At 34.5% G+C, this 27,638-nt stretch overlaps 1 protein-coding gene across 4 annotated transcripts in view; it reads left to right on the forward strand.

The window, feature by feature from the left end:
- The window catches only part of tbc1d19 (TBC1 domain family, member 19), a 28,346-nt gene extending 708 nt beyond the window's left edge, over positions 1-27,638 (forward strand). Inside the window, exons 3-21 of one of the 4 annotated variants that reach the window (XM_067401882.1) lie at positions 2,670-2,715; positions 4,636-4,711; positions 5,280-5,354; positions 5,443-5,506; positions 6,921-6,967; positions 7,259-7,369; positions 7,695-7,767; positions 8,137-8,175; positions 10,008-10,120; positions 11,686-11,760; positions 12,377-12,439; positions 14,595-14,679; positions 14,752-14,811; positions 14,990-15,022; positions 15,106-15,215; positions 15,328-15,419; positions 18,528-18,643; positions 18,921-18,991; positions 25,576-27,638. In XM_067401882.1, coding sequence (XP_067257983.1) covers positions 2,670-2,715; positions 4,636-4,711; positions 5,280-5,354; positions 5,443-5,506; positions 6,921-6,967; positions 7,259-7,369; positions 7,695-7,767; positions 8,137-8,175; positions 10,008-10,120; positions 11,686-11,760; positions 12,377-12,439; positions 14,595-14,679; positions 14,752-14,811; positions 14,990-15,022; positions 15,106-15,215; positions 15,328-15,419; positions 18,528-18,643; positions 18,921-18,991; positions 25,576-25,650 — 1,424 coding nt within the window. In that variant the 3' untranslated portion in view covers positions 25,651-27,638. Of the gene's footprint in view, positions 1-2,669; positions 2,716-4,635; positions 4,712-5,279; positions 5,355-5,442; positions 5,507-6,920; positions 6,968-7,258; positions 7,370-7,694; positions 7,768-8,136; positions 8,176-10,007; positions 10,121-11,685; positions 11,761-12,376; positions 12,440-14,594; positions 14,680-14,751; positions 14,812-14,989; positions 15,023-15,105; positions 15,216-15,327; positions 15,420-18,527; positions 18,644-18,920; positions 21,652-25,575 lie in introns of those variants that run through there. The other 3 variants (XM_067401884.1, XM_067401880.1, XM_067401883.1) reach the window with 3 other exon arrangements.

A 27,638-nucleotide genomic window follows, 5' to 3' on the forward strand; every position in this document is an offset into this window, starting at 1 on the left:
CTCATTTGTTTAAAAGACCTCTGAAGAACAGGCGAATCTCAACATAACACCGTCTGTTATATAACAGTTGGGATCATTAATATGTATGCCCCCAATATTTGCATATGCCAGCCCATGTTCAAGCCATTACACAAGGGCAGCCAGTACTAACGTCTGGATCTGTGCACAGCTGAATCATCAGACTAGGTAAGCAAGCAAGGACAATAGCGAAAGATGGCAGATGGAGTGATAATAACTGACATGATCCATATCATGATATTTTTTAGTGATATTTGCATGGGCGTTGGAAGCAAAAAAAATGTGGGTGGGTCCTTCCTCCAAATTTTTTTTATGCAATTTATATATATATATATTTATATATATATAATGGCAATAAATAGGTAGTTATTGATTTTTTTGAATAGAACAACGAGACACAAACCTTTACATTCAATCGCATTTTTGCTCCCATTTATTTTCACACATTGATCACAGTGCATACAAAGTTTAGTCCCAAAGTGCGCACAACTGGAGGAATACACGTTTACCTTTGATTTCGTTAGATAGAAAAGAAGCAGGGCCGTACGCAGGGTTTCATAATTACTGAGGTCACAAAATGTATTATGCTAGGGGGCTTCGGGGGCATGCTCCCCCGAGAAAATTTTGATTTCCTTGGTGTACATATATGCATTTTAAGACGTTTTAAGGCCAACAAATTGGATAACAATAGCTTTAAAACCATGTCAACAAATACATACATGCACAGTTTTGAGGCAGCTTTAATCGCATGTTTGGTAATTTCATGACTTCATTTACAACAGAATAACGACGGTGCATGTGGTCGTAAAGAGACATTTCTTTATAAACCCGTTTTACTTGGCGATGTTTTAAAAACTATTTTTATTTTTGGTATTTTTTATGCTCTGTTGGTGGTTTGTGGAGTAGCATCACCTGAGGGGGATTAGACAAATGCTGAATTAGAGACGGTAACAGTGAGTGGGTCCAATATGTTGGTCTTAAAAAGTGGGTGGGTCTTGTCCCACCCACATACAATGGTTTCAACGCCCATGAATATTTGTAAATTCCCTTTCTAAATGTTTCGTTAGCATGTTGCTAATGTACTGTCAAATGTGGTTTATTAAGTATCGTTTATTACTATATTCACGGAGACAATATAGTAATATAAGTGTTTTTAAACACTTGCAGTCTGTATAATGAATAAATACAACTTCATTCTGTATAAATCTCTCCAACAGTGTGTAATGTTAGCTTTAGCCACGGAGCACAGCCTCGAGCACGAGATTTAAAGGGGCCGTGCAAGGAATCTGTGCATATGTAATTATGGGTCAAAATGACAGACAAAAAAAATCTATGGGGTATTTTGAGCTGAAACTTCATAGACAGATTCAGGGGACACCTTAGACTTATATTACATCTTTTAAAAAGAAGTTCTACGGCACCTTTAAGAAATGTTTCTTGAGAACCAAATCAGCATTAGAATGATTTCTGAAGGATCATGTGACACTGAAGACACTAATGATGCTGAAAATCCCCCCCCCCCCTTTTTTTATATGTACAGTGCTCAGTGTAAATGAGTACACCCTCTTTGAAAAGTAACATTTTACACAATGTGAACACAAAAACAATTTACAAAATTTCTTTAGATTACTGCAGTGAACTTGCATGCCCATTTTTCTTCAACCCTTCTCATCAGAAGATGCTCCTGTCGAGGTGTTAACTTCCGTGGATGACCTGGATGTCTCTGTGAGATGGTTGCAGTTTTTTAAATTTTCGTACCACTTTTTCTACAGTATTCTGACTTATAAGTAAAGCTTTGCTGATCTTCTTGTAGCCTTCACCTTTCTGGCGTAAATAAATTATTTTCTTTCTCCTTTCTTGTGGCATTTATCTTCCATGTGGTGCCATTGCTGACAGCATAAAATGGGAAGGGGTTTTAACAACCTTTTATAGTCAACTGTCTGCTGGACACCTGTGTAATGAATAATTAGACTCACCTGTGGTTGAATTCTTGTTAAATTAGACATTTGTAGTCTAAAATTTAGCTTTGCTCCAGAGACTTTCAGTCGGGTGTACTCATTTTTGCATCACACTAATTTAAGTAAAACTGAAAATTTTGTTCTCCAAGTTATATTATTAACCTTACTTTCATGTTATAAGTTGTTCAGATGTTCTATTAAACTTAAAATAAAATCATTTAACAGATCAATCTATTAAAACAGATGTTCTATTAAACTTAATCTTGTCAGCATTTTGGAAATTGTTTGGTCCCACTTTATATTAAGTGGGCTTAACTACTATGTACTTACATCAAAAAATAAGTACAACGTACTTATTGGGTTCATATTGAATTGCAAAACACTTTTGCTGCTATTGAGGTGGGATACGGGTAAGGTTAGGGAAAGCATTGGTGGTATGGGTAGGTTTAAGGGTAGGGGTAAGGTGTAAGGGATGGGTCAACAGTGTAATTATGAATGTAATTACATAAATTAATTACACATGTAATTACATGTGTTTTTTAAAATATAAATGGAAAAAAATAATTTTATATATATATGTTCTACTCAAGGTTTATGTTGAATAAAAAACATGTACATGTCATCATATGTCAACTTGCTCAAAAGATGAACGTGTTTCCTGTTGTAGTTTCACTGATCCTTTTATTCTTGTAGGTTGGGAGAGAAAATTACAAAATGCAGTTTACAGAGAATTACACATGTAAGTGATAAATCATTTTATATTCATGATATATTTTTTCCAACACACTTAATAAATGATTTGTTATTATTATATTACCATACTGAGATCATCAGCAATAAACAGGTTGGCATGAGATTTAGACAAGATATATATATATATATATATATATATATATATATATATATATATATATATATATATATATATATATATATATATATATATATATATATATATATGTATGTATGTATGTATTTTTATCACACACTCATACACATACATTGAAAATGTTTCTTCCTCCAGTGTTTATACAGTTTTATGACTGGAACTCTTTCTGGCAAAATGTAAAAATGACAAGATACAGAATTGCATCATTAAGCTTAAAATGATCCAGGTACAAGTACAGGACAGGATTTAGAGGAGTGTCTGACGTACAATAAAAATTGCTTTTACAGAGTGTAGCCCATAAAACTGTTTGAGCTGGACATTGTTAAAGATGAGAAAAGAGCAATAAAAATACATGTATACCTTTAATGTATTGCCCCTTGTTTGAAAGGACAGCATTGCCAGATGTTTTGTAGATAAACATTTTCTGTTCGTATTTTTTGGTGATGTGTTTATCTTAAAATGATTGTTTCATGCTAATGGGGCTGAGAAAAGACTAAAGGGACTGAAAAAGCTAGTACAGGACTTCATAAAGTTTGATAATGGAATATGGTGCAGGTGTCTTGGTGTGTTATAGTACAGGAGTCTCTGCTAAATGTCTTTTTGTGTAGACATTAATGTGAAAGGCTGGTGTATGTGAGAATTTTTAGAGTGGGAGGAGCCAATATATGGGTAAAATAGAGAGCAACATTTACTTCTGGAAGAAAAATTCTCATTCATTTTTTTCCCAAGAGGAATCCATTTTTAATGCTAAATATTTACTGTGAGCTATGAGCTTATTAATCAGTGGTATTAATCACCATGCTTTTGTTGAAGGCATCAGCCAAAATTATTTCAACATATTTTTAAAATAAATCTTGCAGAAAATAGTTTTTTGAAAATCACCCTGGTATACTTTACTGGATATATCAAATTATGACAAAATTAAGATAAATGGTATGCTTAATTTCACAATAAGTGAAAGAGTGTGATTAATTTATCTATTGACAGCCCTAGTTTATAACTTTTAAACAGAATTGAGCACTTGTCTACTTGCATGATGCAAGTGTTCAAGTGGGCGCAAAGACCTCAAGTTTGTGTGTGTGTAACTTTTGATTATCCAGTGGGACACACTTACAACATAGTGTTGTAAAAATGCAGGAGCTTTGTTTACTCAAATGTATGTTCAGTCCCTATGTAACAAACACAATTTAAATGTGGTGCTTCAGATTAAGTGATAAAAAGCAGCTGCAAACTTTTTACAAAATAAACATACTTATCTCTGCACCAATAAAATTTCCAACACTTTATGTTTTGTTACCAAGTTATATGTAATATCTAATTCATTTAAATTACACTGGAAAGTTTTCCTAGACTTTTCACAAAATCGAGGCACATAAGTTCCTGAACGTGATTAATGATGGGATATGCTTAGTCTAAAAAATACCGCTCTGTCGTGTTAAGCGTACTGCGCTTTGGCATTTTTCAGACCTGGGACAGTCTTGCACATTTATTTCATGTCACGTGGACACACTCTCAAGTGGCCAAGACTGCAAGTGTGGTTACTGGGAGAGGCCCACTGATATTTTTTAAATCCCTATGGGAAAAATAAATGGGTGAAATACTTCTGAAACGAAGGCAACTGAAAAAGTAAACAGGCACTTTATAACATTTCTTACATTGAAAAAATGCATTAAAAATGTCTAATTTTGATTGTAGGTTACCATAGAGGTCAAACTAATGTAACTGATGCTTTGTCCTTGTGTCTGTGCATTATGTTTATGTGTTGTCTAGTCTGCCTCCCTCTGGGAACCCCAGAGCACCTCCTGAACACACCAAAGAGCCCCTGGCATATATGCGCAAAGCCCAGGTACAGTCTTTCTCTTACATCTTTATTATTCTGACACTCTTCTTCTTCTTCTTCTTCTTTTTTTTTGTCTTTTTATCTTTTTATCCATTTATACTCTTAAATCTTACTTTGGTTAATTCATATTTTTGTTATATTATTGTATTTGTCCTATTGTTTGTAATTTTGCTTCTTTTTTTCTTATTTTTAATAACAGACATTAGATAAAATAACACAAAATAATGATATTGTGATGTATATTGTTATTGTGAAATGAAATTTCTCTTATCATAAAATAAGAATTTATTCAAATTGCCCACCCCTAGTGTGTTTGTGTGGTAAACCCTACATTATGGGACCAAATGTCCCTAGAAAGATGGCAGTATCCGAAATCCTTGTCCAGCTTCATAAATCATACTAAGTGGTGTTTTTTGAAAATGTAAAAGTGCAGAAAGTTTTCTGTGATGGGTAGGGTTGGGGTTAGGGGATAGAATATACAGTTTGTAAAGTATAAAAATCATTACGTCTATGAGTAATGGTTTATGAGGAATGTTCCCATAAAACATGACAACCCAATGTGTGTGTGTTGTAGTTGAGCTGGGAGAAGAGGATCCTGAAGAGTTTGAACAGTATGTGCACGGAGTTGGGAATCCCACTGGCACGGAAGGTAAAGGTCTAAACCAGCTTATGTACAACACAGAATCTATGACATATTCATTTGAGCAATTCGATTTTTTCCCCCCTCTGTTTTATAGCGTCCCGTCCTAGAGCAGAAAGAGCTGACAAATAAATGGAATGAGATGGGAACTGATGAACCAGGTAATGCAGACGCTCACAGTCTGTGCTTCCCTCCTGTCATGTGGTCAAGGTTACATCTAAGTGTGTGTGTGTTAATGCGTTGCAGAATGTTTACACACAGAGGTTTGGCTCACACACAGAAGCCCTGAGCAGTATAACAGCTCCATAACAATGCTATCAGTTTGCAGTGTGTATGATAACATTTACCGCTTTCTGTAGGACACTGGCATAAACAGCCGTTCCTGTGAAACCAGAGCATGTCCAGACTCCTGGACTGCATCCCAATAACTAAAGCTAATGGCTATAAGTTATTTCTTGCATTCTTCTTTCTGCTTGCTTTCTTTTTTCACCCTTTTTTTCTTGGTTTTGGTCTTACAATTTTGCCATTATTTCGAAATATTGCCAGGCCAACATATTTTGTTCATGTTAAAGAAATACTTTCTCCCAAAATGAACATTTGGTCATTATTTTCATCATTTACTCACTTTCAGTACAGTACAGTTTGGAATAATTAAGATGTTTGAATGTTTTTGATAGAAGTCTCTTATGCTCACTAAGGCTGCATTTATTTAATCATAGATGCAGTTTCATATATTTTAAAATGTAATTTATTCCTGTGATGTAAAGCTGAGTTTTCAGCATTTTTAGTTTTCAATGTCACATGATCCTTCAGAAATCATTCTAATATGATGATTTGCTGCTCAATAAATATTTATTATTATTATCAATGTTGAAAACAGTTGTGCTGCTTAATATTTTTGTGGAAGCCATGATACATTACCATTCAAACGTTTGGGGTAATTAAGAATTCTCTCTTCAAAGAATCCTTAAAAAAAAAAAAAAAACAGTATCACCAAAAATTAATAATAATTATAAAAAATAAAATAAAAAAAAAAGATAATAATGGATATAAATTCTTATGCTCACCAAAAAGCCTTGGTGAGCCTAAGAGACTTCTTTCAAAAATATTAAAATGATTTTATTCCAAAATTAATTATTCCAAAATTTTGTGTATATGTATGAGTAGTGTGTTATCAAAATCATGCCATCAGCACATCAGAGAATTTCATCATCCTGAATCTCATCATTTTGCATAGTCTTTGGCATCAAGTTTTTTTTCTCTAAATACCTTCTAAATATCAAAATCAATATATTTTGCCAGCATTTATTTGTGGCTCCCTCTCCTTTCTCTTTCTTCCTCTCACTTAAGTGTAGATTTTGTTTTATCTTATCAAGTCATTGCATTGGTGTTTTAAGTATAAAGTAAACAGCAACAACAACAACAACAAAAAAGCTTCTGATTAGCATCCTTGTATGTTGCCCATGTAATTTCTCAACCATATTCTATTGCTCTCTTGTTTTCAATAACAGTAATTGGTAGGCCATTACAATATACAAGTTTGGAAGCATTCAGATCTCTGTTTTTAAATTGCAGACCTAAGCAAATTCAGGCCTGTCTACGCACCCAAAGACTTCCTTGAGGTGGGTCTCTCGCTGATATAATCAAATCAGTTTATTTTCAAACATCCGGTCCAAATGAGAAAGATAGGGCTGGATATGAAGCAGCTGATTGGATTCGCTCAGGAAATGTTCGGTTAAATTACTCTGAGTGAGAATTGACTGAGAGGTTGTTTTGATAGCACCACAGAGCCACTTACACTGATGAATGGTTTATTTATAGTTGGCATAGTACATCGAGATAAGAGGAGTATGTAGAAAATGTTAAAGCTTTTGCTGTGTCTAGTATTTTTTACTATACTTGTTGTCTTGTAGGTGCTGATTGGTTTAAGAAATCTGAATAACAATCGCAGTGAAGATCTCACAGTAAGAAGCAACTGGGGTTTAATCCAAGTTTCCCTCAACATCCGTGACATTCCTCAAATGGTGAGTCTTCCTCTTTTTATTTCACTTGCTTTTATTTTCATGTCAAGACACAAACAGTTTGCATTGCAACTGCTGATAATCATCTGAAACCATTTCTGTAAACAAATTACAGTAATTAAGATTTCTAGAGAAATGATTGTGCAAACTAGCAAACCTCAAATTGCCATCCACTTACTTTATGAGAGTAGCAGATGGTATGGATTAGAAAAGATTTATGTTTAACAAATTTGGTTTTTGAATAGATGCATTATCATAAACTAAACCCATTTTGTCTATTTGTAAGGGATCAAACATTTTGATAATTGTGGCCCATTATGTGTTGCAGAGGGAAACGTATCCAGAACTGGGTCTTACTTATGGGCAGCTTGGTATAGATGATCACACTCATGTTCCCCCAGGTATTTATTTACTCATTTCATTCATAATATGATCATGGAGTAATTCAATATTACGTGTGCTTAGCTCCACTCCTGCCAGGTCCCAAAGTCCTTCCACACTGGTCCAAATAGTTGTAGGATATTCCTCTTGTTTTTGATAACTAACAAAGTAGGCCTACTAACTTGTCACAAGTCAACAGAAGCTTCACCACTGTATACACCCTGCTTATGATGTGTATTATGGTCCAACCCTCTAAATTCTCTATGTACTATATACAGTATTGTATTTATGGCCACCAAATAGGCTCACTACTCATTTTTTAAATATCTGTGTCTGTTTGCACTCTCACTTCTTTTCTATCTTTCACTATCTCTGCTGTTTCAACACAGATTTGTTTGAGAGTGAGCACATTCTCATTGGGAAAAAAGGTAAAAATAAACTTTTTTTTTGTCGTTATCTTGACACAAATGCTTGCTTAAAACTGGTTTATGACTCTTGTTATGTGAATGTATAATATTTGCCATTCCATTTCCCCCTCAAATAATACAGTCTGGTCAGAATTTGGCAGCATAGATGTATCTTCCACTGCCTGTGATATCCCATGATGCTATGCATTCAAAAGAATGAAATGGTGTCTTTTTTTTATTTTATGAAATTATGATCTCAATTATAGTGAGAAAAAAAGCATTCACATTACCGTTTGTGTTTTTTTTTTTAAAGGAAATTAAAGGATTATTCCACTTTCAAATAAAAGTTTCCTGATAATTTACTCACCCTCATGTCATCCAAGATGTTCATGTCTTTCTTTCGTCAGTCGAAAAGAAATTAAGGTTTTTAATGAAAACATTCCAGGATTATTCTCCTTATAGTGGACTTCAATGGCCTCCAGATGGTTGAAGGTCAAAATTACTTTGAAAAATCAAAATTACAGCCTTCCCTATTCAACTTACGGAACGAACGCAGTGGCAGTTTCGTTTTTTTCCGTAAGTAGAATAGGGAAGGCATAGGACATACGGCATAAGCGTTTTGGAGAATACGGAAAGTGAAAGCACGTGCAAGGCGATAATTTGTGTTTATAAGGCATATACAGTTGTATTTTTTTTTTTTTTTTCGAAAATGATCGATCGTTTCGCTAGATAAGACCCTTATTCCTCGTCTGGTATCGTTTAAAGCCCTTTGAAGCTGCACTGAAACTGTAATTTTGACCTTCAACCATCTGGAGGACATTGAAGTCCACTATAAGGAGAATAATCCTGGAATGTTTTAATTAAAAAATCTTAATTTTTTTTTCGACTGACAAAAGAAAGACATGAACATCTTGGATGACATGGGGGTGAGTAAATTATCAGGAAAAGTTTATTTGAAAGTGGATTAATCCTTTAATACTTCTATTGAGCAAGGATACATTAAATTGATCAAAAATGACAGTAAAGACATTTATGATGTTACTAAAGATTTCTATTTCAATATTTTCTGTTCTTTTGAACTTTGTTAATTAAAAAATCCTGAAGGAATTCACCACGTTTCCACAAGAATATTAAGCAGCACAACTGTTTTTAAGATTGATAATAATAAGAAATGTTTCTTAAGCACAGAATAATCATATTAGAATGATATCTGGAGGATCATGTGACAATGAAGACTGGAGACTGCTGAAAATTCAGCTTTGACATTACAGGAATAAATTACATTTTAAAATATATTAAAATTAAAAGCTGTTATTTTAAGTTGTAATAATATTATGCAATATTACCATTTACTGGATTTTTGGGGTCCCCCCAAACAACGGAAGTTATTAATTATTTCCTTGGTTTTCTCTAAATATCACTTTAATTTGTTCTGGATTATAAGACCTGATGTTTGGCTTTTCTTAGGATGTTCCTTCATATACAAACACTGCCTGCTGCTTTCGGTTTTGGATGCTTCCACAGAGTGTCTCTAAATCAAGGGGGCGGTCGTGGCCTAATGGTTAGAGAGTCATACTGGTAAACCGAAGGTTGCGGGTTTTATTCCCTATAATGGCAGGAAATGACTGAGGTGCCCTTGAGCAAAGCACCTAATCGCTCCCTGGGCACCACAGCAAAATGGCTGCCCACTGCTCCAGTTGTGTGGGTTACCATACTTGGCCTTCACATGTCACTTCCCTCTTCCCCCAAAATGACCAAAGTATATGGATTAGCTTTGGATTCTACAAGAGCCTCTCAAGAGTGTTTACTAAAACATGTGAGGGTCCCTCTCCTGTTTTTCTGCATTTCTGTAGTGGTGAGCGAGCAAGACAGTGCAGCTGCGCAGCAGTACAGCAGGCAGGGCTGCCCCACGGGTCTCAGGGCCCAGTTATGGACTCTCATCCTGAACACAACTGATGATCCTGAGGTACTGACTGAATTTTAGAATGCATTTTTGTGCCCCTGAAGGGCACTTTTTTTTCCCCCCTCTCTCTCCCTTTTTACACACACACACACACACACACACACACACACACACACACACACACACACACACACACACACACACACACACACACACACACACACACACACACACACACACACACACACACACACACACACACACACTCACTCAGGCACAGACCCTTAACCATATATAAACTTACCATAAATATTTATGTACATTTAAACAAATGAAACTATTTGTGTATCTTAATTGACATTTATGGCAGTTGTTGTGAACACAGTCCAGAACTGACACTTAAAGGGTATTTATTTGTTCTTATCAGAAACATTCTTGACTGAAACGTTCTATATGCTGTGCAAATTACACTTTCAGAGTAAAGGTAGTAAAATTATTGCACTTCTTTTGAAGGTTAAAAGAAGTTAAAAATAACATGTGAACGTGCTTTCACAGTAGAGCTTTTGATATGAATTCAAGTCAGTCTTTCTCTGGTTTATACCAGCTAACCATATTCGATTTTGCTTGATTAGGCGGTTTGGCTGCCTCTATTAAGGACGTATAATTTGCATGTTCCTGGGCACACTTACAACAGCATAATGCCTTTCAAAATATTAAAAGAGACCTGAAATTGTACTGTGGCCCAGACCAAGCAATTTTAAATACATCATCCTTCTCAATACAATTAGCTTTGAGCTGCTTGTGGGGCAGAAATAACAGATCAGGTACCCACTGTGATTTTTCACCCTGGGCGTCTAATAGCTGCCATTTTCAGATGTGAAGCAATGTCTCTCAGCTGCCTGATTTGTCTTTGGGCCTCTGTTAAAGCGGTGAAACGGCATCTGGAGAATGTTCCTTCTCTATGTGTTAATAATAAGATAAACACCCGGCGTGGGGCGACGCATTTTAAACAAGTGCAGTAATCTCTCACTCTTTAAGCTAATGCTGTAGATGTGGGCAGGACAGGAGCCAGTGGAATGACAGAGGGGAAATCAGAAGAGTTTAAATGTTTCATGTGGAACAATTATGTAACTGCTGATAAAGCCACTGTCTGGATGACAGTGACCAGCTCTCATGCCTATCCTCACAGAAAAAAAAGGAAAAATTCTCCGGTCCCTCTAGGTAACAGGAAGGGAATGGGATTTTAGAAAGACCCATGATTAGAGCCTGTCTTAAGGTGCATCAGTTTCAAATGAGAGATTAATGGATCCAATGCCTTTTCATGACATAAGCATTAGATCTAATGATAATTTAGATCTGGTTGTAATTTTTGCACTAGCCTATTGTCAGCTGGAGATCCCATTGAGAGCATAAGAACATGATTGAGCGTTCGAAAGCGATCCTATTAATATGCTTCTTACAATAGCAATATAATTAGTTAATTTGTAAGTATAATTAACTTGGCTTTAATGACTTGGGGTAGTTTGATCTGCATATAGGTGCTTCTTTGTCCATTATGTATTAGTTCATCTGATTAAGCTGACTAAGATAAATTCACTTTGTCAGTTTGTTTTTATTTCATTAAACAGGTCATAACACATTATGAACAGCTGAAGGCCAGAGTCATACATCATGGCCTGCTTGTGGACAACCTAATATATAAGGTACATTTACAATGCAGTTTATTTGATAGAAATGATTTTGTATACTCCCATTTATTCTCTTGAAATTTCCTCAAAGAGGATTTGACCAATAGTAACAGTTCTGAAAGACTCATTTCTTCCAAGATCAAGTTTTCTGTATATGCTTTAGGGCCAGTACATACCAAACCAAAGTCAAAGAACTAGCAGCAATGAAAGCATACGGTGGTGTGTGTTCACGTCAGCTGCATCTGGGCAAAAAAACTTGCGCTTGAACACAACGCGAAAACTAGTTTGTGTGCCCTCTTGTCATCATCATTTGCTTGCTGAACATCCAATCAGAATGATCTGTTTTCCCAACGGACCGACATCAATTCAACATGCTCAATCGACTAAAGCCGATGGAGGTCCGACTAAAGCTGACGTGCTGAACACACCACAAAACTAGCCCGAACGATGCTCAGCGACTGTCTGGCGGCTGACCGTCGGTTTGGTGTGTCCCAGCCCTAAGTGATAAATATATAATGGCAAGATGATCAATTTTTTTTTGTTTGCAGTGGTATTACATATTAAAAAGAATCCAATTTTACCAAACCTAGTGTACCCATTTCTGATTAAGATGCCTGATTTTTCTTCTCAGGATGTGAAACTCACTGCAAGCAATGACGATTACTACTTTGTGTTTGAGGACTATTTATATCAGGTGGGTGAATGCATTTCACTGTCAGTGTAACATATTCACACTGTAAACTTTCAATCACTTGATTACAAATAAAAACTTTTCTCAGTGAATAATAAAAGCTTGGATAATCAAAGAAGTATAACAGTTTCCAAAGTTATTTTAGACATTACATTGATAAGGGTCTTTGTACACATATATCGCTGTAGACTAAACTATTGTGAGAAAGTTACCCATGCAAACCAATGCTCTTTCACTTCATGTACCTTAATCTGGACAGATACAGATAGTACTGTGTTGTGTAGTTTCACAGAAAGAGAAACCTCTATTCATTGGGAATTGATGAGTCATTTCTTATTATTGGAGTATTATTAAATTTCCACTGCTTGATATTCACTTTCATCACAAAATTATACTCAAGTTTAATTTGCAGGTTCCTTTTTTTCCCATAAAACAGTAAAAAATGCTGAGATACCCTGCCTTACATATAAGGCCATTTTTAGATATCATTAGGGAAGAGTATACTCTTGATCTCCTAGTTTCATAAATAGTTATGAAATGCGTCAGCAATTCAGTATGAAAAGCAAGCAATTTGAGGGAGATTTTCAAAGTTGCTGTTCACTTGTGTTTCATTAGCTGGTATCCTCTGGACAACCATCAATGTGCCTCTTTGCTTCTTTCCTGAGTTTTCGCTGAAATATACAAAAGAAATGGCCAGTGGTTTTGGGCTTCACGGTAGCACATTGTGTTGTCACTATGGAACGGTAATATGAGTTGCAGGTGTGAGGTGATAAAGAAGCCAGGCTGCTTGTAAATATTGGTTTAGTGTGAACTCTGTTCAAGAATTTCAGACACTGGGTGGTCATAATATGTTTTTGTTAGAGAGCTGAATTTTGGGAAAGTAAGGTGAAAGCATTTATAATTACTCTTCAATCCAATAGTGACACTTGGTGGTGATATTCAAACTTTAAACATGCTGTCACATTAAGGAAACCTAACAAAAGGTAATTTAGTGATGTATGAAGCACAGTTCACACAGAAGTCACTTTCAAACCAAGCAGCTTTCTGTTGGTCAACACAGCGAATTCATGTGACCAACTTGAACCCGTTTCAAAATCTGCATGGGGAAATCTTTCACCCTCATGTGATTCCTATTGAAATGGAATCAATGGATTCCTATTGAAATGGATTTCAAAGATCCTCTAGAAGTATTCAAATCCAAAAGCAATTTTATTTTATTACATTCATTTTATTGAAGTACAATTCCTTCACTGAAAATGTGTTATCTGGGATAACACATTTACTTAGTTTAATGTGACATTGCTTTATTATAATAAATATAATTTATTCATTATTAAATATAAATGACATTTTATAAATAAATATAAAATATTTATAAATTAAATGTTAAATAATTATTAAATAAAAAAACTACCACAATGCTAGGGTGGTTGGTTGCCAGGGTGTTTCTGCTTGGTTGTTAAGGTGTTCTGAATTGGCAAACGAAAAAATATTTCTAAATATAAAAAATTAAAAGGATAATTCATCCAAAAATGACAATTTTGTAATCATTTACTCACCCTTAGGTTGCTCCAAACCTGTATAAATGTACACAAAGGAAGATATTTGGATAAGTTTTTGTAACCAAGCAGATCTTGCCCCCCATTGACTACCATATTATTTTTTGCCTACTATGGTATTCGATGGTGGGGCTAAATCTGCTTGGTTACAAACATTCTTCCAAATATCTTCCTTTGTGTACATTTATACAGGTTTGGAGCAACCTGAGGGTGAGTAAATGATAACAAATTTCATTTTTTTGTGAACTATCCCTTTAACCTGTTTGGTTTCATCTGTTATTGAGCTTTTAGGTTGCTTTTAGGTTGCATTTTAAACAAATTAGGAAAACAAAGTTACTGAGAAACCTGCATCATAGAAAGCAGATGATATACGTCTGCTGCTTTTTAAAGGATTGCTTTTTTAAAAATGAATTATATTTCCATTATGGGAAAAATAATAAAAGAGAAAGAACATGCTTGACCTCAGCAGGCTGAAACCCTAAAGTGGCTCTTCAAATGTCATTAAATAAGCAATTTACCAAAGATACAAAGTGTGTTTTGCAATAGTAATCTGTGTCTGTTTGTGTTGACGATTTTTTATCAACTGTTTTTCTCCACAGGTCTTGCTGTGTTTTTCTAGAGACACTGCAGTCCTTGAGCATTTCAACTACAACAGTGCGACGCCACCTAAATCTCACATCCAAAGTAATGTCTTTGAATGTTTATCTTTGTTGCAAAGTTCAGATATCTTTCTTAGTTTCTATCCAGTCTATAAAGTTGTCTTTTACTCAGGCAAGTCTGGCTCAGAGCAGTGTGCTGTGGTTTACCCCCCAAATGGTGAGAAAACAGCTATTACAAGTATTTGCATAATAGCATGTCCCAGCATGCACCATGTATTGGTTCATTTGTTGAATTCTCTGAAATCTCTATGAAATGTATTAGTTTAGCAGTATTATGAAACAATTTTGTAATACTGGTAATCAGTATAACAGAATATGACCTCTCTGTCCCATAGGTGTCATCCCATTTCATGGCTTCTCAATGTACGGTGAGTATGACGAGTAAAGCACATAGCCTCAAATTGCAAAATCTATTTTCTAAACAAGCGTCTATCTGTATCCTGTGCTGCAGTGGCCCCTCTGTGTTTCTTATATAATGAGCCATCTAAGCTGTACAGCGTGTTTAGGGAGATGTATATTCGCTATTTCTTCAGATTACACTCTATCTCCTCACATCCATCTGTAAGTATCTCTGTGTGCATGTGTGACCTAACATGATTGATTGCCTTTGTGTCGGTTTGCTCAGGATGATGCTTGTCTCTGAGCTCAGCAAACCTGTATGTGTGTTTTTTAGGGTATAGTGTCTCTGTGCTTGCAGTTTGAGAGGTTACTGCAGACCCATCTTCCTCAACTGTTCTACCATCTACGAGAGATTGGAGCACAACCGTGAGTTCACAATGCAGATTACACTACTTATTGAATCAGTGTTTTTTTTTTTTTTTTTTTTTACAGTGTATCTTGCATAATATATGAAAATATTAGAGCTGTCAATCAATAAAAAAAAAAAAAAAAATCCCACATTTTTCTGTAATAAATCGCAATTAATTGTACCTAACATAAAAATGTTAATTATAATTATATTTGTATATTGTATAATTTCACATTGAAATGTAGAAACAACATTAAAAAGGTATATGTTAAATGTTTGCTTAATGGCATCTCTTTACTAAGTACTATGAATGAAGTCCAGTATCACCGATACCAATACAGCCACTGATGTAAATGGACTTTTTCCTCAATTTCTGGGGATGAAATGAGTAATTATAGCCATTCTACCTTACAGTATGATTGAGAGCCATCATTTTAAATATTTAATAGGCTTTAAAAAATATAACAACTTTAAATGTAAGTCAACTTCACATAAATCCATTATAATAAATGTCACATTTAGCTGTGACTTTAATATGTCAGGGCTCAGCCCTAAGGATTTTTTTCTACTAGCCCAATCAGGTTGGTTCTGATTTTTCCCGCTCTGCCAAAATATATAGATTAATCCTTGTTAAAGCTACAAAACTGATTCAGTCAAGAGCAGTGAGTGATTTTCTCTTTGTCTTTTGTTTTTTGATTAACATTAATGATAAGGACAGCAGCAGGTTTATTAGGCTGCTGTCACTTTAAGACAAATGACATGGATATGACACACATCCGATGTTCTCACAACTCTTTATCAGGGTTCCCACTCGTCCTGGAAAACCTTGAAAACCTGGAAAATTGATGAAAAACTTTCCAGTCCTGGAAAATACATGGAAAATTAGAGAAACTGAAAAATAACCTGGAAAATCTTGTTGTTGTCCTTGAAAATTATTTTTTAAAAAGCTCTTAGGTTTTTCTTTAGTCGAGAACAAAAAGTTTATTACTGGCCAAAAACAATTACCGTTAGTTGCTCAGGAATGCTGAGTTTTGACATAGTATTTTCAATGATGATGTTTAGTCTTGTGTTGCCTTTTGCAGCAGTAAGCTTAGGCTATTAACTGCTCAAATGTATGCAGAAAATGTTAATTAGTAAGCAGCTACCTAATTCAGTAACTTACTAACTAATAATTTTGATACGATAATAATTTCATGCTGCTATGTATACACACTGCAAAGTTTTGGGAATGACTAATTTATTTAAATGCGGGATTGAATCCAAAATTATATTGATTGACATGGTGAAAACCAGCATTGATGAGACAGAAAAAACCAGCATTGATGGGACAGAAAAAAACAGCATTTCTGGGACAGAAATAACTAATAGACCTGCCACATATTCTGTTGTGTTATGGGTTTATTTGTTGTTCATCGACTTTGTCTTTGACTAATATTTTTATTTTCAAAAAGTTAAGACATTAAAATAGTTGCAATATTTTTTGCTACACTGGTAACGAGAACAATTTGTCATAATGTATTATTAATGTAATTAAGAGCTCATATTAAAAACTGATTTTATAGTCATGGCAATGAACTATGGAAGTGTCTGCTGCTGAAAAAAAAAATAAAAAAGGTAATTGCAACTTTTTATCTAAAAATTCGCAACTGTGTTATAAAGTCAGAATTATAAATTGCATAACTGTGATAAACTCGCAATTGCGAGGAAAAAAAGTCAGAATAGCGAGATACAAAAAAGTAAAAAAAAAACCTTTTTTTTTTAATTCTGTGGCGGAAACAAGCTTCCATAGTCAATGTATGATTAAGAGCTCATATTAAAAACTGATTTTAGTTAAGTCATGGCAAAAAACTGTATGCTTTTTAAAGACTTAGAGAGCAATATATAACTTTAGGGCGTGATCATTGTCTTTTATTCCTGCCATAGTAAAATTGAAAATGTCCTGGAAAATGATCGCTGAAAAAGAGTGGGAACCCTGTTTATGGTCATTTAAGACTTAACTTTTTTAAGACTGTGCTTATGAGGAAACTTGACAATAATGGGCATTTTGACATAATTTTGTGTGTTTCTGTATGTTCAATACAGATTTGCGTTCTCTTTTGCGTCTTATCGCGCTTGAATGGTTTAAAAGCATTTGAATGAATGATAGCATGATCATAAAATGTCAGGCCAAAGGATGCCAGGAACAAATGGATGCTGCGTTAATTGCATTAAATATTTTTAAAAACAATAATAATTGCAAAATTAACGTTCATTTTGATAGCTCTAAAAATATATATGAAAATGTGTCTTTATTCTTATTTATTGGATAAGTGGTATTTATTTAATAGTAATGTTGCTCCTGGGCACAGTGGCAAAAGGGATGGATATAATTCTGTTTTTGTTTTTTGGACGATTTATTGATTCTAATTTGATTCTGAGTCTAGATCCTTAAAAAATACACTATCATTAGATATGGTAGTAAAATAACATTTAATCCATCCTTTATATTTAGGGCTAGGATATTGTTGTAAACCTCCAAACTTAACTATTAAACTTCTGCGCAAAACTTTCTAAGACTGACGATTTCTGCCTGCCAGATAATAAGATGGGTAAAAACAAAAAGAAATCTCATAGGTTTACAATGAAAGATAAACTGAAGCCTTATTTAGGGATCACCATAAGTGAAAAACCTAAGCGACTACATGGCATTGAGATAAAGTCCACACAGAAACCCTGCAAAGTGACATGCTAAACTTAAAACACCTTAGTAACTGCATAGCAGCATGCTAAAAACACCTGGAACATCTTAGAAACTGCATTTTTCTGACAGTGTTAAAATCTAGTCTATATTTGAATTATAATGTATTATTATGTATTACATAGTAATGTGTAAATGTTTATTTAAGGCCTCATTTATAATACATACATACTGTACTTAAAGCTTATGTTACTCGAGTTTGAAGAACTGTTATCATGTCATATTATATTATATTGTAACAGTGCAGCTCCATCTAGTGGATGAATTATGCACACACAAGTCTCACACCTTAACATTTGTGAAAGAACATAACAGAATTGTAGTGTTTAGGTCTACACTGTGTATGTTTTGGTGTGTCTCATTTTGTGTGTGTGTGTATCTTTCTCAGGTTGCGTATTGCCTTTAAGTGGATAGTCCGAGCCTTCTCAGGATACCTGTCCACTGACCAGCTCTTGTTGTTATGGGACCGTATCCTAGGATATGGTTCCTTAGAGTTAGTGGCAGGTAGGTTGATATGTATCCTAATGTGTGACCTTTTGCCAGCTATTGTGAACATGAAACATATAATTTACTGTCACTTCATTTCTCCGGAGTTTGATATTAGTGATTAAATGAATAAATAGATAATCCCAGTGCTTAGGAGGTGTTAAACTTGCCTTCAATTAAATAAATAGGTAAATCTTCTATGTTAGTGCACTCATAAATAAGAAAGGGTCAGTCAGTCACATGGCATACACCCATTTTCCTGGAAGATGAATGTTTGTCTGTTTCTCTTTTTCAGTCCTGGCTGCTGCAGTCTTTGCCTTCCGAGCTGAAAACCTAATGGAAGTGACATCACTGGCATCAGCTGAGGTTGTTACTTGCGAGTGTGTGTTTGTGTGTGTGAGTGTTAAGGGATACAGAAATAGTGTCTTCACTCACAGCCAACACTAGTAACCCAGTCCACCCAAGGCACATGTTTTAAAATATGCTGGGATAGCCACTTTTAAAAGTGGACCAAGTGCCCCACACCCAGCTTTAAAATGTTTAGTCTGTGATGTCAAATGTGATGAGAACTTTAGCATGACAGTTAACTATCAACACTGTGTGTGTGTGTGTGTGTGTGTGTGTATATGTGCATGTCCTGTGTCCTTATGTGCGTAACATTGCTCAATTGACAGCATTTGTGGCATAATGTTATTATTATACAGTGAGGCACTTACAATAGATGTGGATGGGGCGTAAACAGTATGAGCGTTAACATGAATTTAATGAGGGAAAAAAAACTAAAAAGGTTATCAATTTTACACCTTCGTTGAAATGAAATGCAATAAATCCCAAAACCCTAGAAAAACTGTTTAAATGATGACTTAACTTTAAAGTTTGGCTATATTTACTGTTCTTTTAAGTTTTGTGGGGAAAATCCAGTTGTTTCAATAGGAACCCACACTGTTGAATTTTGCGTGAGGATGAAATATTACACAGATTTTGCAGTTAGTCACATGAACCAAACAAAAGCTGCTTGATTTGAAAGTGGCTTCTTTGTGAGCTGTGATTCATACATCACTACACTATTAACAATAGACAATGGACAAATATTGCTGATGTGACCACACATTTACAGCTCAAATACACAAGTTTTAATCGAAAAATTAAGCATAATTTAGAAACGGTTTAGATCCAATAAGGAACACAATGAAAGGCTGTGTAAAAATTAAAAAAAGCGATAAACAGCCTTCATATCTGCAGTGAGAAATCAGTGAGCAGTAATGGAAGGAGAAAACTTCAGCTGTACTCTATGAACAGGAGTATCAGGAGTGCTTACTGTTGCTACTATAGTGTTTATGGGATCACATAGACAAAACCATTTTAATATAAATTTAAATGTTTAACCAAAAAACAAAACAAAAACATGCACTTTTAAAGGTCCCGTTTTTCGTGTTTTTTTGAAGCTTTGCTTGTGTTTATAGTGTGCAATATAACGTGTTCATGTTTCGCGTGTAAAAAAAAAACAGTATTTTTCACATAATTTACTTATCTGTAAACCACTGTTTCCACTGTCATAAAAACGGGCTGATGACTTCCTTGTTCTATGAAGTCCCTCCTTCAGAAACACGTAACGAGTTCTGATTGTGCCAGCGGTGTTGTGATTCGACAGCAGCTTAGCGCTCCTTGCCCGGAAAGGTCACGCCTCTTACCATAACGTGTGCTGCACATAGTTTTACATGTGGATTATTGTGGTGTTGTGCCGAATAAACACAAAAGACAATAATTCCCGAGAGACTGAACTCTTTAATCTCCACAAGCAGCGACAGAAAATGTACAGCGTTAGCACTCACTCAGAAGAGTACCTCATACGGAAAACAGCCATATACATAAACATAGTCCCCTCTTGTGGCCATTATGTGCACTGCAGTCCAACATTAACTATTGCAGTAAGGATACCACAATTATAATTTTTGGGAACCGAGTTAAACATAAATTGTAACCATTGATCTCTAAGTACAGCGTCCATGGGAATGCCAAACAAAGGTGAAAATAACAGCGTTTCGACGCCATGGCGGCAAACACACTCTACAAACGCAACTCTTGCTCTTCTCCGTGGGAGTGCAACAAGACCGCGCCCCCTTTTTTGTGTATTCCTGTGGGCGGAGGTTAGTCAAAAAACTGTTTTAGTGACGTCATTAAAGAAGGAAGTAGAGGGGTGTAGTCCAAACTGGCCGTTTGATGTAGGCGACTTCTGTTAAATAAAATATATCGCTTGACATTGAACTTTGAACTTTAAAATTTTACAGATTTTATTTATACTCTAACAACAACATTACACACTAACTAAAGTTGGAAGCATGGGATCACGAAGAACGGGACCTTTAACATTAGTCACATTTCCTTTTTTTTTTTTTTTGATGGGTCTTCAACTTTCAGGGTCAGATGAATGAATTGTTTTAACCCTCTATGGTACCCAATATGATATCAATGAGGAAAAAATTATTTGTGTTGTTTTTCCTGCTTTAAATTGGACACTTTAACAATATCAATAAACATTTTCAGAATTTTTTAATTTATTAAATTTTTATAAGTTTGTTGCCTCGTGGCAACATTGTACCACAATGGAAACATTTGGTATTTTCATGTAGAATAAATAAATAAATTTATTGAAATCATCAATTTCTTTAACTACTGTAGACACTTAAACAAATTTGTCTAGTTTTTAATGTATTAAAAGTTTCATATTTAATAAAAAGTAACATTTTATCTACATCTGTTGCCCTCAGGCAACATTGTACCATAGGGGTACACAAATATTACCAAACCATCATATCATTATGTTATTATATTAAGTTATCATAACCATCTTCATTCTCAACTCCATCTTCTCTCTCACCCTCACTCTCTCCCTGATGGACTGTCACTATGATTTCACCTTCCTCATCACAGTATGACCCCTCATCATCACCCTCATCAACTGGCTTTGCTACCTGTGTTTTATACCTTTCTGAAGTGTTATAGAAAATGTGCAGATCATAATATATGCAGATATAGTAGGTGAATTACTATTCTCATAAGTGCATTACAAAATCATGTGAAAATGCCAACATATTTAGATAATTCTAACTCTTTTCCTTAGAAATATGATACATTTGTATTCAAACCTATTATGCTTGAATGGCCTTATGCAATTCCATTTTGGTACAATGTTGCCTTGAGGCAACATACAGTTTTTTGTTATTTTCTCTAAAACATTTGATGATATATAATGTAAAGTTCTTAAAAAATACTTCTTTACTTGCCAGTGAAGGTGACTCATATTTTTTGTGGGTTATTAAATGGTTACAAACAAGTGAAAAAAGCACTTTTCAATGGAGAAAATATGAGTCATGTGACATGTGCTGAAACAGGACACAAAATGCACCCCTGTTGGTCATGCTTTGGTCTTTTTTGCACTTTTATTGATTAGTATTTGAGTTATTCTGTCCTGAGATATGTTTGATCAATCAATTGGTGCCTTATTTTATTAAAAACAAACTAAAATAGACCATGTTGCCTGGAGGCAACACTGTACCATATAAACTTTACATTTCTGCTTTTAAATCCACTGAAAAATTGGCCCCTTCACTTACTGTAATGCACGCTAGACTTTGAGCACACAAAACATCTATGCATGGTGCAACAGTCGTGATATGACTTCACACTCCACTGTCAAACTGTCTTTTTTTAAAAACATAAATTCAACATATAAAAAATAATAATAAAACCAAAATGTAAAATATACAATCTACCTCAATCTACCATCTGTGCATGAGCTTGCATTTTTTGGTCTCTTGCATTCGTATGCATATGTATGCAAGTCAGTGGAACAAAAAGTGTAGTTTGACTGCCCTTAACTACTGAAAAAAGAAAACAGAATTATGCATATTATGCAACAAATTGCATTGATTTTAGATTACATATAGAATCCAAAATATTACTTTATTCGAAATCAGACGCCTTAATTATATATTTTTACAGTTAACTATTTTGATCTGTCTAGTTTAACATTTTAATATGCATATTATTTAGTTAAAAAATACATTTCTCCATGTCTAAATTTTATTGAAGCATCCTATGGCCATTAAGAGGGCTGTGCTGTCGGATGCAGTCGCATACAGCTGCTTGATTGACAGCTGTAGTAAAAGTACATCTGACCTGGTTTCATTAATTCTAGCTGTAACCCGCAGTGACGCACGGGCCTGGGCCCCAAGACACTGTGAAGATGCTGCTGGACAGTATCTGCTTGCTTATGTACCACCTGGCCCCTACTGGAGAAAGTATCATAACACGTCGTATTTTTAGAGCCCAAGCCTGGTCATGAAACATTAGAGGAGACGTGTTAACCTGATAGGGGCCTCTAAATTTATTTGCTTCCAATTCCATAAGGACCGAAGCTTGAGAACTTGAAGGCCCCCGCCCCAAACGGCTCCTTTGAGACAGATGCACTCTTAGCACCTTACAAGCTCTTGAGTCACATCAGTGCAGGTCAGGCCACCAGATGCCATTTTGTGAAACGGGATTGGAGGCTATGCGTTCTTGTAGTTTGACTAAAGGTGATGATACACGGGGCAACTTTTTGAGCAATGTTGCCGGGCAGTGTAGCCGAGCGATGTTGATTGGGCACTTTACCATTGAGAATGGGCACTTGGCAACATTGTTTGGCAAAATTGCTCAAAAAGTTACCCTGTGTATCAACACCTTTAGTGTCCTGTTTTTATTGACAGACTATCTGAATTCATGCTTCTCTCATGAATATTTACAGTAGCTACGTTTACATGGACACCTTTTGTTTCATAGCCTTTATACAGCCACTAAATAAAGTGATTGGGTTGATGTGCACGTTTATGGGACAAAAGCTTCAAAACGGAATTGATTTTTTTGACGTGCGCACACTGCACGAATATACAGAGTTTTTTTGCTGTTTGCGCATGCTAACCATTCTCCTACATTGCTTCTTTTCTTTGTTTTAAAGAGCAGACTTGATATTTATCTATTTCGGGTCCTAATTTAGGAAACAACGAGCACGTGAAGCTTTGTGCCGTGCTACTAATATTTATCCAGCAGTAAATATGCCCCTTTCCGTGCCCAAAACAAGGCGTCTGTGGTTGAAAGCCCAAAACAAGGACTGATGGGACATTGTCCTGTATTAAAAACTTTAATTTTGTAACATTAAAGTTTTCAATATGATTTTATATGGTAATAATTTCATATTTAATCTCCAAATTTGTGTAGAAACTACGGAAGAGGATTAGGGCCAAGCAATAATAATAATAAAAAAACAAAAACATCTCGAGATTAAAGTTGTTAAATTTCGAGAAAAAACTCGTTAGATTTTGAGAAAAAGGTCGAGATAAAATGTAGAGAATAAACCTGTTAAATTACGAGAAAAAAATTCTTAAATTTCAAGAAAAAAGTTGAGATAAAATGTTGAGAATAAACTCGTTAAATTACGAGAAAAAACTAGTTAAATTTCGAGAAAAAGGTCGAGATAAAATGTTGAGAATAAACTTGTTAAATTACGAGAAAAAAATTGTTAAATTTCAAGAAAAAAATCGAGATAAAATGTTGAGAATAAACTTGTTAAATTACGAGAAAAAACTTGTTAAATTTCAAGATAAAAGTCGAGATAAAATGTTGAGAATAAACTCGTTAAATTACGAGAAAAAAATTGTTAAATTTAAAAAAAAAGTCGAGATAAAATGTTGAGAATAAAGTCATTAAATTACGAGAACAAATTTGTTAAATTACGAATTTGTTCTCATAATTTAATGACTTTTTTCTTGTAATTTAACAAGTTTATTCTCAACATTTTATCTCTTGAAATTTAATGAGTTTAATTCGTTTTTTCTCTTAATTTAATGAGTTTATTCTCAACATTTTATTTCGACTTTTTTCTCGAACTTTAACGAGTTTTTTCTCGATTTTTAACAACTTTAATCTCGAGATGGTTTCATTTTTTATTATTGCTTGGCCCTAATCCTCTTCCGTAAGAGACAACAAAGACAGTACATTTTAAATATTTTATCTAACAGGTAGAAAATATACAGAAATTAAATAAAGTTATCAATCACTTCACAGTTTCCACTGCATAAATTATACAGATTAATCCTTATTTAAGCTATAAAAGTTAATCAGTCAATAGCAGCGAGTGATTTTCTTTTTTCTTTTGTTTAATTTAACCTTGATGACGGACATCTCAGCAGCAGGTTTATTAGGCTGCTGTCACTTAAAGACCTGACACACGTGACATCGATCTGACACGCATTCTATTTCCTCGCAACTCTTTACGTTCATTTAAGACTTTATTTAACTCATTTAAGACTGTGCTTATGAGGATACTCGACAAAATTGGCATTTTGGCATATTTTGTGTGATTTTGTTCATTCAAGGGCAAAAGAGAATGTGGCCACTGAGTTCTCTTTTGTGTCTTGTCACACTTGAAGGGTTATTCATGCAAAAAGCATTTGCATGAATAAGAATATGATCATATAATGTAATGCTATCCAAAGGATAATGGGAAAAAAACGAATGCTGCGTTAATTGCCTTAAATATTTAATGCGTTAAACTGAAAAATATTAATCGCATGTGGTAACGCGTTAATTTTGACAGCTCAAACATATACATACAATACACACACATTATATATTTACAAACTTTTATGTTAGATGTGATTAATCGTAATTAATCAATTTGACAGCACTAGTTTAAACCACCCCTTATAATCTAAAAGAAATTTTAATCGGATTTAGCAAATTTATCACATGACATGGTTACATTTTTTTTTTTTATTCTGACTGTGCTAGTAGTCTGATTACAATCGGATTATTAGGGTCCGTGTAAACGCAACTATGACAGGCCAGAAACTAGCATAAATCTACAGAAAGAGTCTTTGTTTTTCCCATTTTCAATTCTTTTCTTCTTGCAGGCTGTTCTTGCTGACCTCTCAACTCTGAAGGTGATGCCCTTGCTACAGATCTTCCTTTTCGCCACTTCCGTCTGAGGACCCGTTTGTGTGTGTTGGTGGCTGGATGTTCTTCCATTTTGATTTCATGTTCACTCTTAATGGATAGTTCACCCACAAATAAAAAATTCTGTCATCATTTACTCACCCTCATGTCATTCCAAACTTGTAAGACTTTCTGCCTTCTGTGGAACACAAAGTAAGATATTTTGAAGAATGTTGGTAACCAACCATTTTGGTTACCATTGACTTTCATTGTGTGTACAAAAACACTGACATTTCTCAAAATATCTTCTTTTATGCTCCATACAGGTCTGGAATGACATGACGGTGATCTCAAAATAACAATTTAAATTTTTGGGTGGAGTGTTCCTTTAAGTAGCAATATGGCAATAAAGCGACTTTCCTTTTCACCTGACATAACCAATTCCTCTAAGTTATGAACCCTCCCTTCTAACCATCTTGCTCCATTCTGGTATGTAACTACCTCTCACAATCCACTGAATTCCAAAAGGATAAATTAAAGGGCCATTCCACTTTCATCCATTTTCCACAGAAATGCATTTGATTACAGGAGTATAATGAATTGCCAATGCCCCATTTTAGGTTGCATTGCATTCAATGCATAGTTTGAACTGTAATAGTAGCATATGGGACAGAATAATAATATATGAACCATATGCAGTGTCATTCAGACTTTATTATCTTAAACATTCCTTTTTGAACATATTCTTATTTATGAATGTTATGAATGTGTTGATGCCATATGATCACTGCTAACCTAAAAGAATACTATGTAACTCCCAGTGTTGTTATTGTTAATTAAAACTAAAACTATTAAAAATCAGTTTTGTTAATCTACTGCCCTAGTGAAAATAAATATACCAAAATGTATTTGAAATACATTTGTGTTATGCCAAGTATTCTACAAATGCATGTACATAATATAAATACCCTGCAATTGTACTTTTGGTATACTGAATTGATATACATAAAGTCTTCTAAATTGGAACAACTTATTTTGTACTTAATACACTTTAGTTTTCCAGAAGTAGCGCTGAGGTGCAACTAAAGATATACTGAAGTATATTTGATTGCGCTAATATGGAACTATTGCAAGTATGCTTTAGGTACACTTTAAATATCTTGCATTTTAAGACTGATATTATACAGCGATCATACTATCCTTACTAAAAGTGATATTAAAACACATTTTAGGCTTAATATTAAGAAATGTGCATTGTGCAATAAAGACGTACTTAATTATAATATTTAAGTAACTTTAAGTACCTTAAATATAATATTTATATCAGTAAGTCTCAAGCGATATGTCAGTAAATATGCTAATAGATTTATACTAAATATGAAATAAATGAATTTTGAATACATTTTGGTGTGTTTTTTTTTTACTAGAGTGATTAATCTACTGATGACAGAATTAAATGAACATGCTGTGCTTCATGCCACATAGCTATATATCATGAATGAAAACTCTATATGGTCTTCCTTGAAAATGAGGTTCATTTTGTAGGATATTTTAGATGTTAACTGTTGTAGTTTTAAAGATTAGGCCTTAAGGATCTTTGGCATAGTGGAAGTCTTGAAATTATAATAGATCCCATCTACTCCGGTTAAGTTGCTATTGTTAGTCCTTTGGCTTAGTTCCATGAATTTGGATGAGAATTTATCACACTATGAACATAAATGTAATTTGGATGACAGAAGCAGCACTGATTGAGATGCGTGTTTTGCCATAATGGCTGTTTTGTGTGACTAATAATATGCCCAGAACTACACTTCCTGACATCACCAAAAATGTTTTTGATTTATTTGAAAGGAAATGCAGTTAATTTTGAAATCACACATCAAATAAATTGTGTTCTTTTGTCAGTATCATCTGAACAGGGGACACTTTAGACAACTCTGCATGTGCAATAATGTAACATACATTTATGCAGCATTTTTATGCAGATTTGCATGTAAAGAATTGCCTAAAATACATTTTAAAATATTAATTCATTATTCAA

The sequence above is a fragment of the Chanodichthys erythropterus genome, chromosome 11, assembly GCF_024489055.1.
Source record: "Chanodichthys erythropterus isolate Z2021 chromosome 11, ASM2448905v1, whole genome shotgun sequence".
NCBI classification, from domain to species: Eukaryota; Metazoa; Chordata; class Actinopteri; order Cypriniformes; family Xenocyprididae; genus Chanodichthys; species Chanodichthys erythropterus.